Source organism: Glycine soja, chromosome 5, assembly GCF_004193775.1.
Source record: "Glycine soja cultivar W05 chromosome 5, ASM419377v2, whole genome shotgun sequence".
Lineage (NCBI taxonomy): Eukaryota > Viridiplantae > Streptophyta > Magnoliopsida > Fabales > Fabaceae > Glycine > Glycine soja.
Genome location: NC_041006.1, coordinates 360,586 through 379,806, shown reverse-complemented (window position 1 = coordinate 379,806; position 19,221 = coordinate 360,586). Strand labels below are relative to the sequence as shown.

The window sequence follows — 19,221 nt, the reverse complement described above, 5'->3', positions numbered from 1 at the left end:
CACGTAACTTCATCTACAATGGCATTATTTATAGCGGTAGGACCTCTACTAAATTTGTCATGAGAGTGAAAACAACGTGCTTGATCACAAACCAAGCTCATTAACATAAAAATATGAATGATTAAATTCTATTCGTAAGCATATCTTAAAAATTTCATTATTTTTATTATAAAATCTGATTCATGATTAAAAGATATAATAACATAGTGATTCAACACTCTACTCAAAATAACCAGATAAATTAATAATCAATAAAGCCGATGATATTTTACATCAATAAAATAGTGATTCATGCATATTTATTAGACTAGATTTTTCATCCTTTAAATTTACGTATCTTATTTATCCTTCAAAAAATATATTACTTATTTTATTTTTAGTTAATGGGCCTAGCATTCATATAAACTTGTTACCGACCTAGTAATCTTCTATACATACATTGATGTGACATTTCATTTATTTAATTGGTAGAATAGGATTATATCTTGCTTTCTTTACATTGTAATTAATTTTTTTTATCATTCTGAAATAATTTAATTAACTTATTTAGTAATTGATGTTATAATACACCAATGTAGTATAATTCAATTTCAATGACAATAAGCTTTTGTAAAAAAAAAAATGACAATATCACAATAAGCTTTACATCATGTATAGATAGATACATTAAACACATATATTATTGCTTCCGAAACTAAAATGCACAGTTAAATGAGTGAAGTGCAATTGAACTAATTATACACCTAGAAAAAGGAAATCAAACGGCAAAAAGCGTGTGTAAGACTGACTGTAAGTAGGCTGGTTATGATAATCCAATCAGAATCAGAGTAATTTTGAATACATGAAGCAGGAAAAAGGAGGAACACGAGTAAATAATAATGTTTTGATACAAATTTATCAAATAAAATTAATTCGTTAGTAAAATTAATTTTATTTCAAATGTAATTTTAGAACAAATTTCTAAATATGCTCTATCTAAGTTAATAACTCCTCTAGCATGGCCCATTTCTAATCATATGCAAAGGATGATAGGACACCCACCACTACCAAATTACCCTTTGGTGGAGTGGGAATAGTTAGCATGATGTGTGTGGGTGATGATGATGATGTAGAAGCAGATGCAGTGCAGTGGGTCAAACAATAAAAACAATGAAACATACACCCTGCAACATATCTTACATTACATTATTAAATATATAGTTGGTGGAGTGTTTTTCTTTTTCTGCAGAGGTGGGTCCATGTTATTTTGTTGTGAATCTTTGTCTGTCACTTTTAATCTCACCCTTTGTTTGTTGTGTTTGCATTTTGCAAATCTTCAACTCAACTCCGTCAGCCAATAATAACCGTTTGATAAAAATTTGATGGATAATATTTTAACTTGTAAGTCAGACTAAAAATATAAGTCCAAAAATATGAATAATTTGATTTTTATTTAACAGTCCAAATTTATAACTGCTATATTAGTTGAGTGCACCAAATCCAATTCCCATATGACACAGAGTAGTTGTGGTATTTGTATTGTATTGTTGTATGTATTTTGAAGTTTTGACTTTCCAATTCCCAAACCAAAACCCTCCTCCTAGTCTCCAAACAAAACAAAACAAAACAATACAATAGCTATCTTCCAACCCAAGTTGCCAAATGTTCCTGTCTTTTCAGACGCGGATCCTCTCCATTTCACAATGTCCGGTTAAATAAAGATAAACCATTGGATCATATCAGTCTCCCTGATCTTGCCACATGTCATGCTACTTTTTTCCTTCCTTTTTACATTAAAAATAAAATAAAATCGAATGCTGTAATGTGAACTTAGAATGTGAAATGAATTGGAAGGTTGGGACAACTTGTATTTTGGTATAGAATAAATGGTATTTAGAGAAAGATATCATCTTCATTATACTTTCAGTTTTAGATAAAGATCAATTATAATTTTTTTATAGGAATAACTTCATATTAATTTTATGATCAACAAAAAAAGTAAGTGAAATCAGGGTTGTCTATCTTCCCGCGACCTGTAATGACACGTGGCAGACTTCTTATCATTGATGTAATCTAACGGTTGAAATATTTGAAACTGCAGCTGCAGTTGGTGCAGAGGATCCGTGTACTGTTGTTGAAGACGAAGACACATGGTCTTAGTCTTATGCTTGGTAGGTTGTGCCGTTGAGTTGAGTTGAGGCCATGGGCCCTAAAGTCCACTGAGAAGAACCAAAGAAAAACTCTTTACCTCTTTCAGTGCTTCCCCCTTTGCCCCCAATTTCTCGCTGTCGACCATTTAGGTTTAGGTTTTCCCCCTCTTTTCGATTTGGAGCTTCTCATTTTCCACATCACATGGGTCTCCTCCTTCATCACGCTTTCTGATTCATTTCCTTCTCAAGTTTCAATTTTTTTTCAAAGAGGAAGAAGAAAAAGATGGTTGTGGGACTTGATTCCCTTGAATTTCGTGTTGGGTATGGCGTTTGAAAGATATAGACTCCATTTTTGAAGCCCTGAAAGAAAGATGGACAGAGTTATTCAGCCTCCTTTGGTAATTAGCTTATTATACACTTTTCTTATCCCCTTTTTTTTTCTTTTACTAGTTTATATGCCATTTCATGTTTAGTTTACGAGGTAAAGTGGTAAATCAATGCTAGGTTGGTTTGAGTTCCATTTTTCGTGTGGTCATCTCTTTGGAAATGATTGTAGCTCTTGATGTTTTTAGATCATCGGAGATTGGTCTTTCATTGTCCATGTTACTATTCTAATTGTTGGTTTTTTTGCCTTGCCCTAATTTTGTTGTTTTGAAAGAGCTTCAGAAAATGTTTGTCTAAAAAGGAGCTTCAAGACTTCTTTTTGGGGTGTTGTGGGGATGGATGAAGGGAAGACTTTAAGAATCGGTGCTTGGAAGATTCTTGTGGTTTTAAGAAGCTCTGATTTTATTCTATTGCATGCCATTACTCACTGAACATATCTTTTGCTACCCTTCTATGATACGTGTTGCTTTTTAACCTCTACGAAATTTGTCAGTCATTTTCTCTGAATCACTGAAATGTTGCTACCGGCTTTGGGGGCATAAGAGATGAGAAATACTAACAATTAAATGTTGTAATCCAGGTGTTTAGATAAGGACAATATTTTGAATAATCTAACTGCCAAATTCTCCGTGACCACTTGTGCTTTTTCCTAAAAAGTTAAGCATGTTGTTCCTCCTGAAATCTGGGGGTTGGTGGACACAGACCTAGTGGATTAATTGTCTTCTAACATGGACCAATTGTTTCTGAGGCTTGAGGTCTGTGTACTATGATGCATTTCCCAGGACTTGATGTAGGTCTCATTACATACGACCTTCAAATGCCTTATCATATTGTGTGTGCCAGCTCATGCAGTTCAATATTCTTCAAAATGTCAAGAAGCTTATTGTAGATTATTTTTTCATATGACTTTGTCTGAAACTGAAAGATTGCTCTCACTAATTAATGTTTAATTTATTGGTAAACAAGGTGCTCTACCTGTTGCATCTCAAGTATTATCGGCATTATATGCTGAGGGACATCAATGTCTCATGTTTGATTCCATGGATCATAACTTCACAGATTACAGAAATAAAAGGGATGTTCTTTCATTTTAATTAAAAGAGTAGATAAACAAATTATTTGTTTCAAATGTGTTTGTGCAGGTTGATACGACTGCGTGTTTATGCAGAGTAGATACAGGCCTAAAAACTGTTGCTGGAGCAAAGAGGTATGTCCCTGGAACAAAGCTCTGTCTTCGGCCTGACATTAAACCATCCATTCACCCAACTAGAAACAAGCCAGCACGTGGTGACAGAAGCCGTAGTCAATCCCCTCTACTTCCAGGACTCCCTGATGATCTGGCTATTGCTTGCCTAATCCGAGTCCCACGAGTTGAACACCGTAAACTTCGGCTTGTCTGCAAAAGATGGTATCGTCTTTTGGTTGGTAACTTCTTTTACTCTCTCCGCAAGAGTCTTGGAATTGCAGAAGAGTGGATATATGTCATTAAGAGGGACCGAGACGGGAAAATATCATGGCATGCCTTTGATCCTGTGTACCAACTATGGCAGCCACTGCCACCTGTTCCTAAGGAATATTCTGGAGCTCTTGGTTTTGGCTGTGCTGTTCTCAATGGCTGTCACCTGTACCTGTTTGGAGGGAAGGACCCACTAAAGGGATCCATGAGACGTGTCATATTTTATAATGCTAGGACAAATAAATGGCACCGTGCCCCAGATATGCTTCGTAGGAGGCACTTCTTTGGCTCTTGTGTCATAAACAATTGTCTGTATGTGGCTGGAGGGGAGAATGAGGGTGTGCACCGGTCCTTGAGATCAGCTGAAGTGTATGATCCCAACAAGAATAGATGGTCATTTATTTCAGATATGAGCACTGCAATGGTGCCTTTCATAGGAGTTGTCTATGATGGGAAGTGGTTCCTGAAGGGACTTGGTTCTCATCGGCAGGTTCTGAGTGAGGTCTACCAGCCAGAGAATGATAGCTGGTACCCTATTTATGATGGACTGGTTTCTGGCTGGAGGAACCCTAGCACTACCCTAAATGGAAAGCTCTATGCCTTAGACTGCAAGGATGGCTGCAAGATTCGGGTTTATGATGAGGTTGCTGATTCATGGAGCAAGCATATTGACAGTAAATTGCATTTGGGGAGCTCACGGGCTTTGGAGGCTGCTGCTCTTGTCCCCCTGAATGGGAAACTATGTATCATCCGTAATAACATGAGCATTTCTCTGGTTGATGTTTCAAAACTTGAAGATTTGAAAGGATCATCTGCTGAACAGTTATGGGAAACTATTGCTGGGAAAGGACAGTTCAAGACCTTGGTCACAAATCTGTGGTCTAGCCTTGCTGGGAGAAACCGACTCAAAACCCACATAGTTCACTGTCAGGTTCTTCAAGCTTAGAGGTTGTATAGTTCTAAAAAATCGACAATCAGCATGTCACAAGTTACAATATCTCTCATCTTGATGGTATATGTGTGTGAGAAGCTGGGACAAATCTTGCCAGAACACCATGATGCAGTCTATTGTTGCTTTTCATCTCAAACCCGTGGCATCATGCTCATCCCAAGAGGTGAAACATAGATAAGATGTTTTACTAATCAAGTAATCATATAGTGTTACAGATATTGATACATAGTTGTTACATTTGAAAAAATTGAGTAGGCTGCTTACCAGATCACATGGTTTATCATTAGCTTGTCTTTTGTTTTGCTGCAACCAATGTATGACTTGGAGTGTTGGACGGGGGAGAAGAAATGAAGAATAATACTTAAAGAGTCAGTTTGGTATTCTTATAAATTTGAGGGTGAAAAATTCAAGAATTACTTTTGAATATAATTTTTCATATTAAAACTCATCTATGAATTTTTCACCCTCATTTTCTGTGGCAATACCAACTGACTGTCAACTCTTAATATTATATAAAACTCTTTGCATTACATATTTATATATGAGCACAAGTGGAGTCAAGTTTACTGGTGAGACACTACCAGTCTGTTTTGTACTATGATTGAAGATACAACTTTTGACAGCTTGGATATAGCTTCTGTGTGGTTACAAATTATTTTTATGACATGTCAAAAGTTACAAATGCGTCAAGTAAGCTCTTGTACACCCCTCTCCAATTTTTTGAGTAGTGACAGAAATGAGAGCAAGATCATTAGAACTTTGAGTCAAACCTGAACAGTGAGGCGAATTTTGAGTAGCTCAATAGGGTATATGTACATAGGGTAGAGCTATGTAACTGCATGTTCCACCAGATGTCATTAACCCATGTAATGAAGTTTTAGGCAACAAAATGAAATGATTAACTCCTAGTTTAGTAAGTGGTGTTGATAATTCTTTCTGTCGGTCACCCAACATTGAAGTAAAAAAGTGATGAATAATGTGCAAAATATACACCCATCTGCTAAATATGTATATCAATAATCAATCAGATATTTTGCATATACATATTTAGCATATGGGTGTATGTTTTGCATATTATTCATCACTTTAGAGAAAGAAAAGGAAAATTCTGAACCTACAGGGTGGCTTCTTTTGTACTGTCGACAATTTTTTTTTATTCATTTATGGAAGAGATTTTTAACTTAAATGAAAAACTTGTTTTTATATAAAAAAAATGAATTGGTTAGTCCAGTAATTCACAAATTATTTAAATTTAATTTGATTGATAAAATTTCTATATCCAAATTATATAAGTTGAACATTTAAAACACGTGCTCATATGAATGTATAATGAAATGAAAATAATAATTATATTTTATTGTGTCGAATCAACATTAATTGGTATCAAATATTAAATTCTTATAAAATGAAACTTTTAATATTATTTTACCAGAAATAATTTATTTATCTGTAAGAATAAAAGATAAGTACCAAGTGTTTAAAATAAATCATGTATTTTACTCAATTAATTGAGCTGATTTTGTTGATTTCAATAATGAAATATTTGAAATCAAAATTTGGATATTCTTGATTTTAATAATGAAATATTTGAAATCAAAATTTGTAGAAAGTAGATTTTAATTTTTTTTAAAAATTATTTGATACTTATTCACTTGATTTTAACAAAATATATTGTTTAAAATATAAGCAGATAATTATCAAGTGATTAGCTATTTATAAATGTCTAAATTATACGAAAAAAATTACTTAATTATCAAAGACGATATGATGTGATTCGATTATTAGATTGAAAATTTTATTTTAAAAAATATTAAAAATAGTTTCTTCTTCCATTACTAGAAAATGTTAGATACACAACAAAATTTTATAATAACTTCTACATATGGAAGAGAGAGAATACGAGAAGAAAAAAAAATAAAGGCTGTGATAAAAAAAAGGTATAAAAAAAACAAAAAAAAAAGTGTACAAAAGTTGTTGATGAAATGTGAACGTTGTTTAATAAATAAATGTCAATCAAGTGTGCAAATGGGAAAAAGAAAAAAGCAAAAACTTAAAAGCCAACCCTAATGCAAATATTAGAAAAAGAATTATAAGCCCAATATGATGATAAATGTATTTTAAAAGTTAAATAAAATAAAAACATTATTAAAAATAATAATTAACATCATTGGAGCCTCTCAACAACATGCACCAACTTTTCAGGAGGCCAGTCACCAACCAATGTAGTTCTAATACTTGATAGAGATGTGAAGATATTACTTGGACCACAATGTTGTTTCCCAGAGAAACTACAAAATGTCGAAGGATAAATGTTATTGTTAGTGAGGTCTAGAGAAGACTTTGGAAGGAAGTTAATAAAATGTCATCATCCATTCTTGATATTTTAAACTGATTAACTGTAATCTACTCAATTTGACCAGGCCCTTGGTATGATGGAAATTCTAGAAATTAATTTTATTCAATGTGTTCCATCTCATATGCATACCAGAGCTAAATTAAGAACAAAAATTGCTTCCCTAACAGCAGCAAGTTACTTTCAAGCAAATTTTTCTGTCGTTTTTTTTTATAATCATCGAAAAAGAGTAAACTTCTACAAATTACAATTTTTCTTGATGCGGAAATAAAACATACAACACAGTACACACCTGAAAATCGTGCTTTCGATATACAAGTTCCTTGTATGTTGCCACAAATCATCAGGACTATCAAATAGCAAGTAATGATGTATTGTCAACATCTAGCTAGAGAGAGAAAAATGCAAAGTAAAAACTATTTCAATTGCAACCTCTCTAAATCTCTAAAATCTTGGCATAAACAGTGACTCACATAACAAAAACAGTGTATCCATGAAAACAAACAAATGAAATTCTAATTTTCTTCATTTTGAACTCAAGTGAATGCTTGCGGAGAAAAAAGAGCTTGTCATTTCATTTAAACATAGTTTGCAAGAGGGCCTAAAATAAATAATGCAGATTTAAGGCCTAAAATGAGCATTATAAACTTTATCTCATTATCATTAAGTAACCTATGGAAAGCGACACTTCACACTCTAACCAATGGCCACTCATTGTTTTATGTTTTTTACTCGCACAATAGTGGAATAAAATAAGTATGTAATGCCAGCTCAAATAATATAGAGATAAAAAAACACTTACATCTGCTAAATCCTTCATTCTTTGTGTAGGGTCAAAAACACTTCGAACAAAGCGTGCTAAATCTACCTTGGCATCCTCATACTTTGTGATAAAGGGGTGCGAAAGCAGTTGCAGCAGGGCAGGGCAAAACAGAATTATCAACTTCAAGCCATCATGTATATATAAAATAAATTGTCTAAAGACAAAATTGACTTTGTAATTATAAGCTGTATCTAGTGGTTGGAACCAACACATTCTAGAGAAAACAATCTATTTTCCACCAGGCAAGAATGCAAATGTCAAAATGGTAGTAGTTGAGGTTTTGTACTAGAGCATGTTGAAGATAATGGCTAGGCAGGGTCAGGACAGTCATGACTAAATTCCAAGGACCATCATTAAATACTTGTGCATTGAAAGTGACTTTCACTTGAGGGAAGACTACATGTGAAAGAGACTCACTTGAGAGAGAAATTTTTAGAGTAAGTATGAGGTGAAGTCCTACATTAGGTAGAAATAAAAAGATTGAACACCATATAATAGAAGATAAGATCTGAAAACTTGAGCCTTAAGATTTTGGATTGATGTGTGTTGTCAAGTTTACTTGTATGATTATTCATGATTTATTAGTAGACAAAGCATTCATCTTGTCTATCTAAAATTTGTGGCATTATTGCAATGCTAAATTAGATATACTTTTGTTTCCTTTGTGTAATTGATGTTATTATTTCTGATGACAAGTTTTTCTACAAGTGATAAGAAAAATACATGTAGAAAAAATGGTCAAGAAGGATGTTCTTCTCAGACAACATGTACATCCAATAAAAAAAAAGGAAACAGGTAACATCATTAACCACTAGTACACATACTTGCAAGATAAGTTTGACAGGACCTTCATTAGCTGTATATTGGAATTCTCCTGTTCCACACTCAAGAGCAAGACCTGTATGTAACAGTTCCAACAAATGTAGCACACTGCAAAGTAGCAATTTTTTATGAACATGAACTTAACAGCATGGTTGTAATAATGACCAAACAATAAACTGAATAAAGTTGGCATTTGCAAAAAAATTTACGGAAGCAACAAGTGACAACAAACTAAGACTGCTAGAATTACACTAACATTTCTCTAAGCCAGCACTAATACCAAAATCAGTAATCTTCAAGCTCCCCCTTGAGATTTACTAGTAGATTGGAGATAGCTTTGACCCTTCCAAAAGATAAAAGGCCAAGTAGCATATCTTCGGGCCTTTTGAAATTAAAAACTGAAACAGAAATACAAGATTATTTTCCTTACATGTAGGAGCTTCTGAAACATGGAAGATAAAATAGGTTCAGGTATCCTTCTATACATTCACAAGATATCTACAAGCGATCCTCCATCCATGTACTCGATCCAAAGCAATGCTTATCTGTCCAGAGTCTGGGGTGTAAAATGCCCCATGAAATTCTACAAGACCCTCATAACATGGTGCTTCGCATAATGTCCTTATCTCAGTAAGTTTGTTGAACAAAGAAATACAACCATTAGGCAAACATGTGATTTTTACAGTTTGACCAAATCTTCAAAAACAAAACAGATCAAGAGTGTATCACCCAGCATCAACAAAATACCTCATTTAAACAGTCGGATAACATGTCCCTTGTGTACTACTATACATGCTTAGCAATCACAGAAATTATAAAGAGAGTTTAATTTTCATGAATCGTCAGGGTACATTTTTTTATATTATCAACTTATTAAAAATAATCTTAGATATAACTTTAAAGTAATTATTACAAAAAGTAAATAATAATTTTTACATTATCATTCAATTATAAATCATCATATAGAATATATTTATTGATTTTTATAATAATTATCTTAAATATTATACTCGTGATTGATTCAAAATGTTACATTTTTATTGACATATTACATAGACATTAAATTTTATTACTGGGCATTCTAATTGAATTCTTATAAAGAACTACGTACAAGTAAGATGAAAAGGCATAGTCCTACCCCCACATGAGATTCAAATTAAAACTTGCAACCAGGTGATCTAACAGTGAAGCTCCACAAGAATCAAGCGCAGGAAATAATACCTTCTCAAAGATATTGTTTTTTTTAATTTAATTTTTTAACATGTATAATACTTTAATTTTATATTATATTCATTATTTTTATTTAGGAGTTCGGTTATAGGAATATTAACATTAATTTATTTTACAGAATATTCTATTTTATTTTTGTAGTATTTATTCGAAATAATGACAGTTTTTTTTTTTTCTTTTTAGACAAATATAATATTTCTCTTTTTAGAGTCTTTATTATAAATATAATTACAATTTTTCTATATTTAGATAAAATATTCGAATAGTATTATTTTTTATCCTTTTTCATGGTCACTTTCTTTTATAATGTGTTATCGTCGTTTTAAAGGTTATAAATAATTGTATTTGCAGTCAAATTACTTTATTAGAATTTCATCTGTATTGATTTGAATAGAATTGATACGATAATTAAATACTATTTATTACTAATATTAATATTTGTTAATTTGGTAAGCTTACGAATAGTCCATAAAAGATTGACAGCTTGAACTTTAACACTCCAAATTAATAGTTTTTTTTTTCTTAATTCTTTCCTCTTGCCTTTGTTCTTCTTGACATTGTTTGTGAGACTCCTACATGCTTCTAGACTCATGGTGTAGAATCTTAGAAAAAGAAACCAAATATCAAGTTGTAGAAGATGTTTGTCTGAATTTGTTTTCTATAATAGTGATCGTTGTCACGATACAACATTATTCTTCTCATATTTTGAACAATTTGAAAGCAAATTCGTTCCAATCTTTTTTTATTCGTGTAAACGATTACTTTTTTCGATGTTTCAAAAAACTCCATTTCATTCTTTTTTTACAAGTTTATTGAAGAAATTTAATTTGTTTAATCAAATTCCCCAACCCCTCTCTTTTTATTTGTTCATACGTATTATACAATCAAATATTATAAGGTAGAAATATTCTAAGTTGAACAAAATAGAAACTAAGATATAGGATTTTTTAGGTTTATGTTTGTTTTATTAGTATTGTAAAAAACAATGTGGAGTGTAACATAATTCAATTAGATTTAATAGATTTTTAGAACATAATTAATAGGATTTTTTTAGAAAAATATACTAAATGTAAATACAAATTTTTATTATAAATTGATCAAAGTTTTTGGTAACATGCAAAATTTATAATTAACTTTTTGTAAAAAAAAATTAAGAGAAATTTTTATAATTTTAATTTTTTTATTTATAAATTTATACTTTGCCTCCCCTCCTGCCATTTGAAGTTGGCTCCGTCCTTGATTAGGATCAATGCACATTAAAAATAATACATAAAAAGAGAACGTAAGTCTTTTCATTAAGAGAAGTGTACCTTAAGCATTAGCATATACAAGACAATTTAAAAGTCACACATTAGTATATCATTTATATTTCCAGCCACCTACCCAAATCAACGTCTCAATGTTAAAAACATGACTTACTTTATCATCAAGAAATATTGCAATTGTTTTTTCACAAAACTTTCCATGCGAGCGAATGAGAGACACACCAAATAAGTTAAAAAATATTTTATATCCTAGTCATAAAATATTTTTATAAACTCTCTCAAACACTTATGCAAACCCTTGTAACATAAAATAAATCTAAATATATGAGTCTTTTAAACGGTTACAAAATTCTGTCAAGCTCGCATGCATGAATATATAACCAACGAAGGAGCATTCTACACTGTTAATCATTGCCTTCGAGAATCGTAATCAAATACTATAAATGATAATTAATTATTAGATGAATCATATCCAATTGATAGTTGATGATGCAGCTCTCCATTTCTTGATGCCCATTCATGGCATGGCTGCCAATATCAATATCAACCAAACAGATCCTATATATAGATTACAAAAGTAGATTCATGTATCTTATTTGATGATCTAAAGAAGGTGATCACGACTTTAATAATTTAAGCTTTAATTCCGCAATCATATGTACACCGACACACTTAACTAACTATAGATAGTAACAATATTAATAATCTAAAAGCATCAAATATTGTTGAGGGCTTAATCACAACATGGGTGCGAATTGAATATAATAGCAAGAATAATGACTGTTATTTGAGTATGTTCAAGAGGTCAGCTCACAAATCCATCATCCAATTTCTAAATTAAAACCATATTTCTCCTCGATGTCATTGGATAATATTACCTTTTGGGCCTTTCGGCCAGGTTAATCAAAACGGTCCTTTTCAAACACCCCAAAGAGAAAGAGTGACAAAGGTGGAAAAGATCGAAGAAAATTATTATGGAAACTTTTTTTTATGAGTATTATGGGTGCTTCTATTAATTAAAAATCCAGTAACAAAGTACAGTGCATGTAGCTCAACCAATTTCGAATAAGTATTATGACACTTCTAAGAACATGTACCTAAATGAGTTTCTTCATTAATTTTTGAAGATTGTCATAATACTTTTTAAAAGAAAAAAATTATACACCAATAACAACAACGTAAAAATTTTTATACTATCACCTAATCACAATCTATTATGTATGGTGAGTTTTTTGACTTTATAATAATTACTTCAAAATTCATATCAAGGGTGAGTAATTAAACAATAATATAAACATATTTTACACCATTTATATATGACTATTAAACTATTTTTAAAATATATAAAAATAAGAGTAAAAAGTTTATGTGTAAAGAAATTTTACACCATTATGTATAATAAGTTTTGTTGATTTTTATAATAATTATTTTAAAAATTATATCATACTTTTAATTAATTGATAGTGTAAACTTTTTTACATTAACAATGTATAACCATTAAACTCTAAAAATAAAAAACTTTTAATTATATTTATGATATTGAGTTTTAACAAAATTTAATAAATAATTTAGATAATGTAATTTATATTTTAATGATCACATTTTGTATAAATTTATTAAATTATATAAGAGCGAGTATAACACTTTTTGGCATAGAAAACAATATTTTTGATACTATGATATAAATAATAAAGGTTTAAATCTTTGGTTCCTATAGTTGTAGGATTGTATAATTTTGGTAGTTTAAAAAATTTAATTAGTCATTTGATTCTCACATTTTTAAAATTAAACAATTTTAGTCCACAATTATTGTGCTGTAAATTTGTTTAAAAAAATTATTGACAAGACATGCTAACAATAATATAGAACTAGCACGTTGACATAACAACAAAGGATGTAGAAGTGATCAACACATAATGTGACACTAATACACTATCAGAATTGTGTATGTAGATATAAAATGACATTACTTCATGTAGGTTGTAAATTGATAACTCACACCAGTGTTTTATGGTAACTAAAATACTAACATGCAAAGTCAATATATTATTAATGTCATGTTAGTATATATGTTGAATTGTTATATCATCTATCACATCAACATGTTGATATGATATCATTTAATGAGAGGATTTAGATTTATAAGAATAAATATGGACTAAATATATTTTAAAAATGGTTAAATGTGGTTTTAGTTTATGAAAAAAAATAATGATTACTTTTAGTTCCTCCAAAAATAATTGTCTCTTTTTGGTATATACTTTTTTGTGAAAAAGTGTCATGCATAGTCCTTATTTTCATGAATGAAGGATAAAAAAAGATACCACTTTTGAGTATTTGATAAGGCCGTCCAGGAGAGTTTATAAACTCCTTTCATTAGTTTATAAGCTATTTTGATCAAATATATATGGTGAAATTAACTGATAAATTACCTGAAAATTTATAAGCTAAATAATAAATACAAAGAATGGTTTTGCTTGTATTTTGGAATGAAGCATTTCCTAAAAGTCTGTTCCTACAGATTTCAGTTCTGATCACCTAGGAAGATTTTGCTCTAATGATATATGGAAATTAAGTGTTCATATATATTTGTCTTGAGCTACTCTTTAAGCTTGAACTGTACATGCAGCATAGTTGTTTGTCTCTGACAACGTTGAGGAATCTGTTTTTGCAGACAGATGAAGTGATGATATATAATCAATAATGGAAGCTAAACAGTGAAGCTTCCCCCCTCCCCCAATAATTGAGGACAACACAGTACATACACACAATTTCAGAGGACAGAGATTTGCATGAGATATCTTGGAATATCTTTAAAGAAATGGATCCTTAAATGTGTGTCCTACAAAATAGAAGCTAGAGGACAGCAAAGGGGAGGAACCTAATTTAGGATGTACAATCTCATAAAATAGTTAAAAGCTTATCAATATTCTTTCTTTGATCATTTTGGGTTGTCATGTTTGTTTGGATGTCCATCAGTCATTGTTTTGGATGCAGTGAAGAACTATGGGTTCACGTTTTGCGCAGAACAAAATACAAAAAGGAAAGTTAATTAATGCCTATACCATTAAGTGCGTACCCTTTTGTTTTATAATGTTTTTTTTTTCTTGAAAGTAATCATATTTTAAAATATTATTGAATATTAAATATGAATCCCTCTTTTAAAGATTCGAATCTTAATTCATCACATTCTAATATATTAGTCTTTTTCTTATATATAAACCTAACGGGCTTGTTGGTTATATCATTACATATTTAATAACCTAGTAAGGTGTATTTAATCTTAAAAGTTTTCATGCATCTACTATGATATTAGTTATTCTTGTAAAAAAATTGTCATTAAATTAGTTTTTCGAGAATTCTTTTGTGTTAATATTCTAGTCATTTGTAAAGATAAATATATGGTGACAATAATTTTGAGATTAAAATATGATGGCATTTTAAAAATTTTACACCCTAGCTAATTATTTTATAAGCAATTATTTTAAATTTAATTGTATTTTTTATCTTTAATTTTTTAATTTTTAACGAATTTTATCTCAACAAATTAATTTGACATATTTTATTTTCAATTTTTAAGAAACTTGTAAATTTTATCCTTTGTCATTTACTCATATCATAATTATTCTTTTTATCCAAATTATTTTATTTTTTTTTGGCAAATTTTGCATTCAACTTTTGTGCTTATTAATAGATAAATAATAAAGGATAAAATTCATAAATTTCTTAAAAGTTGGAGATAAAATACATCAAATTAATTTGTTGAGAGTAAAATTAAAAATAAATTTGAGATAAAAATGAAAATAAGTATTTTATTATTTATACACCAGAAGATTAACTTGTGAGTTTTACCTTAATAGAATTGAAAGATAAAAAGTATGAATTTAATTATTTTACATTGAATTTCCATTTCTCATAAGACAACTAAAAAATATCAGTATATCTTCATGCAATATATGGTGTAAATTATAATTTTTAGTTTATTTAAAAAAAAACTATTTATATATGATATAAAAGCTTTTTTTAAATTCAAATTATTTTTTGCTCTTCTAATTTTTACACATGCTTTTAACTTGTTACTCAATTATTGATTTAATTTTATTAAAATTTACATATTTCATATATATGTTTATTGAATTTTCATATTTTTGAAGATTTTTAATTTCGATTTTTTATGTTAATTTACTAACTTATAAATCTTCTTATAAAATGAAAAAAAATTAAACAAAGAGATGATAATAGAATTTACAAATAAGAAAAATAATCACAAATAAATATTTTCTATTTTCTATATTTAATTAAAATATGTAATAAAATAATATTTATAAAATTTCACTGCAAAAAAAGTGTGAATTGTGACAGCCCAAAATGAAATTTTTTAATTGGTAATAAAAATAATTTAATTTTATTTGTGTTATTTAAAAATTTAGAAAAAAATCACTACCAAAAAATTAAAAATTAAAAGGATTAAAATATAAAAAGTCAGCAAATGTATAGATAAAATAAACGAAAAATTAATAAAAACTGAAATAAATAAATGGAAAGAATTTTACAAAATTAAATTTATAAAAAAATAATGTGACGAATTTAAAATTATATATAAGTTAAATATATATATATATATGAAATAATATTAAAATATAAAATGAAATACTATATTACTACTGAAACAAAAAGAAAGAAATGGTTAACTTAGATTATAGTGTTTGAAATGTATAAACTAGCATAGGTGTCATTTATTTTGAGTATTTAAAATTTAACTTGCCAAAAAATCTCATAGGACTAATCAATTTTTTAATAAATTAAATTCAAATCTTAAATTAAACTCGTTTAAATATACAAAAAATCTAAATAAATTTGCTAACTCGTTTAATTATAAATTATTTTTTTATAAAAACTTTTCTTGAACTCTTAATGCACTAAGAGAAAATAATTTATTAGTGAGAAAATGCAGTGTAATTTTCGTCACTAGTATTGATGTCAGTAAAATTTTAACGTAGAATAAAAAGAACAAAGTTTATTTTAGCTAAAATCAATATATATATATATATATATATATATATATATTAAAGTAATTATTATAAAATTTATTAATCTCAATCATTTATAATTGAATAATTTAAAAGATAAAAAAATCTTCATATTATTACTGAATTTGAATTAAATTAAATCTTAAACTCAATTCATGTAAAATCTTATTTTAGCGGAAAGTAATTATACCACTTCCTTTTTCTAAAATTTCATTCACAAATCATCTATTTTATGTATATTTTCCTACATTATGGCTGCGTATTATTTAGTACATGTCTATTTTTCAGTTATAAACGGATGTTTGGAGTAAAATAAAGTTTACAAAAACATCTAGACCTTTCATTTTGCAAAACTGAATTTGTGAACTATTAGAATTATTTGAAATTTGTTTACCGCATTTTGAACTAAAATTCAAACATACACTTAATCATTTACTTTTTCTTTATTTCCTGTTTCTTTTTTTTTCTTATTAATTGATCTGTCATCTGTGCATCAAAGTATCAAACCAAAAAGAATAGTATTTTTTGGTTTTGCCACATAGATAGTGGTGCACTAACATATTTATGCCAACACATTTTATCATCAAAATATACTTATACTTTATTATAGAAAGATAAGTTTAATAATTGTTATGCATATGGATCTAAATATAATGTCAATCATTTTTTTTTTACAGATCACATTTTTATGGAGGACAATTTTATTCTAATAGGATAAACATGATTATGGAGGACAAAATCATGTATTCCTCTAAGTATTTAAGATAGTTAATTGTATGTTTAGAATTTTAACTTGATATTATTAATTAAATTGAAACAATTTCATATTAAAAATTAATGCTCTTGAAAATCATATTTAACATAATTATTTTAAAAATAAAAATTATTATATATAACAATATATAATCAAACGTGAATAAATTTCAACTAAAGTGTAGCTAGAAAGATTAGATTCAAACACGAAAGCACAAATGAACACCAGTTCCACAACTACGAAAGTTACTCTTTTTTTTTTTTTTTTAACACTACAAATAGATTTTCATATTATTAAAAAACATAAAGGTTGGAGTTTGTTACAAGGAGTGTCAAGCCCCACCATCTCGTTAAATATTATGAGATCCTACCAAAAATACTCTTAATTGATCTTTTGGTATCTAAGTTGGATTTCTACAAATTAAAAAACTACACATATTTTCTATCTGGAACATTCTTCCTTAAATAGGATAGTATTATGTATCCAACTCCTCTAAAATGAGCAATAGAAAATAAAGTGAGTAATGTCAATATATAGTTTATGAGAATATCAACGATCGATTTTACATTAACAAATCCTACATGTTAAAATATCATTTATTATTTTTTTTGTTAATGATCGTGATTATTTACTTTATTTCTATTTAATTTAAATTAGCTAAATCTTAAAAGCATTAGACATGATATGACATAATTAATAAATAATTTTATCTCTTAAACATATATGATTATAAGTTTAATTTTTAGCCTGTGCATATGAAAAAAAATATTAAAATATATCATTCCTTTAAATATATTAGATAATTAGTCCTTGACTTTCAATGAATAGATATTTGGTTCACACAAAAAATTATTATTTTTTAAGTACTATACGGGATAAAACTTCTTATTTATGTAAAAAAATTAACAATTATCTTATTATGAATTTTATAATTAATGTTACGATTATCAGATTTAATATATCACATTTAGTTTCTTTTTTATATAATGTATGTATATAATTAAAATTTTATAATTATTAATTAATAATTAAAATTATACTAAAACACATATCCAAAACTTAAGTTCGACTAACAATTAAACGAATAATTCTGTATGAATTGACCTAAATTTCTATGATTTTATCTAATTACGTACCAAGTCTCTAAATTTATATGATTTGTTTATCCGGCAATGATCGATCAGAGTCCCAAAAATATAATTTGACAGTTGACAAAACAAGGGATTAGACTAGGTTTAACCTGCCGACTTTCACAGTTTCACATTAATAATTATACACCCCTTCTTCTTTTTATGACTTTTGATTTTAATCAAATTAGGGAACATAGATAACCTATATAAGCCTTCAAAAAAATAAAATTAACCTGTATAAAAGTTACGGGGGAACGAAAAATGCTTCAAAACTGAAACATCGTGGAAAAGTGTCAGCACCTTATGTTTTTGTGTTGGATCCTTTGATTCGATTATTCATGAAATTTAAAGTACTTATCCTTCATTAAAAATCAATTTAGATTCGAGTATATACAGGATATATAGGACTGGACGATAAATCTCACTTTAATCTTTATTATATCGAGTTTCGTACTTTTTTTTTCTTACCAATTTTAGTTTTAATCTTCATAAAAAATGTATTCACATTTACTCCTTTATAATTTAATATACTTTACAATTTCAGTCTTTTCTTTAAATTAAAACATGTCTTTAATTTGCATGTCAAAATATAAACTTATTATAGATAACTATTTGTTATTAAACTATAATGGAAAAAAATCGCTAGAATCGGCTAAGTGATGGAGGATTTGAGGTAATTAATATGCACAAGATCGTAAATTTGAAACTTAATATAATCATTATATAAAAAAAAACAATAATATAAAATATATTTACACTGTATACAGATAACCTATATATTTACTCTATGTATATAGTCAATGGGGTGGATTATATCGCAAGTTAAGATTGGATATTCTTGCACAGTGTTTGACATTATTATATCATTATAAAGGTTTTGTCATAGTCATTCT

The 19,221-nt window shown here is 28.6% G+C and overlaps 1 protein-coding gene across 1 annotated transcript; it reads left to right on the top strand.

Annotated features, from left to right (window-relative positions):
* Positions 1-2,133: 2,133 nt before the first annotated feature.
* On the top strand, positions 2,134-5,611 carry LOC114411656 (F-box/kelch-repeat protein At1g55270-like). Its single transcript, XM_028375297.1, has 2 exons — positions 2,134-2,527; positions 3,656-5,611. The coding sequence occupies exons 1-2, from the start codon at positions 2,501-2,503 to the stop codon at positions 4,913-4,915; spliced, it is 1,287 nt and encodes a 428-aa protein (XP_028231098.1). The 5' UTR covers positions 2,134-2,500; the 3' UTR covers positions 4,916-5,611.
* The last annotated feature ends 13,610 nt before the right edge of the window (positions 5,612-19,221 follow it).

Coding starts and splice junctions, on each gene's coding strand:
- LOC114411656 (XM_028375297.1), top strand. CDS start 2,501: ATGGACAGAGTTATTCAGCCTCCTTTG. Junction 2,528..3,655: donor GAGTTATTCAGCCTCCTTTG/GTAATTAGCTTA, acceptor GTGTTTGTGCAG/GTTGATACGACTGCGTGTTT.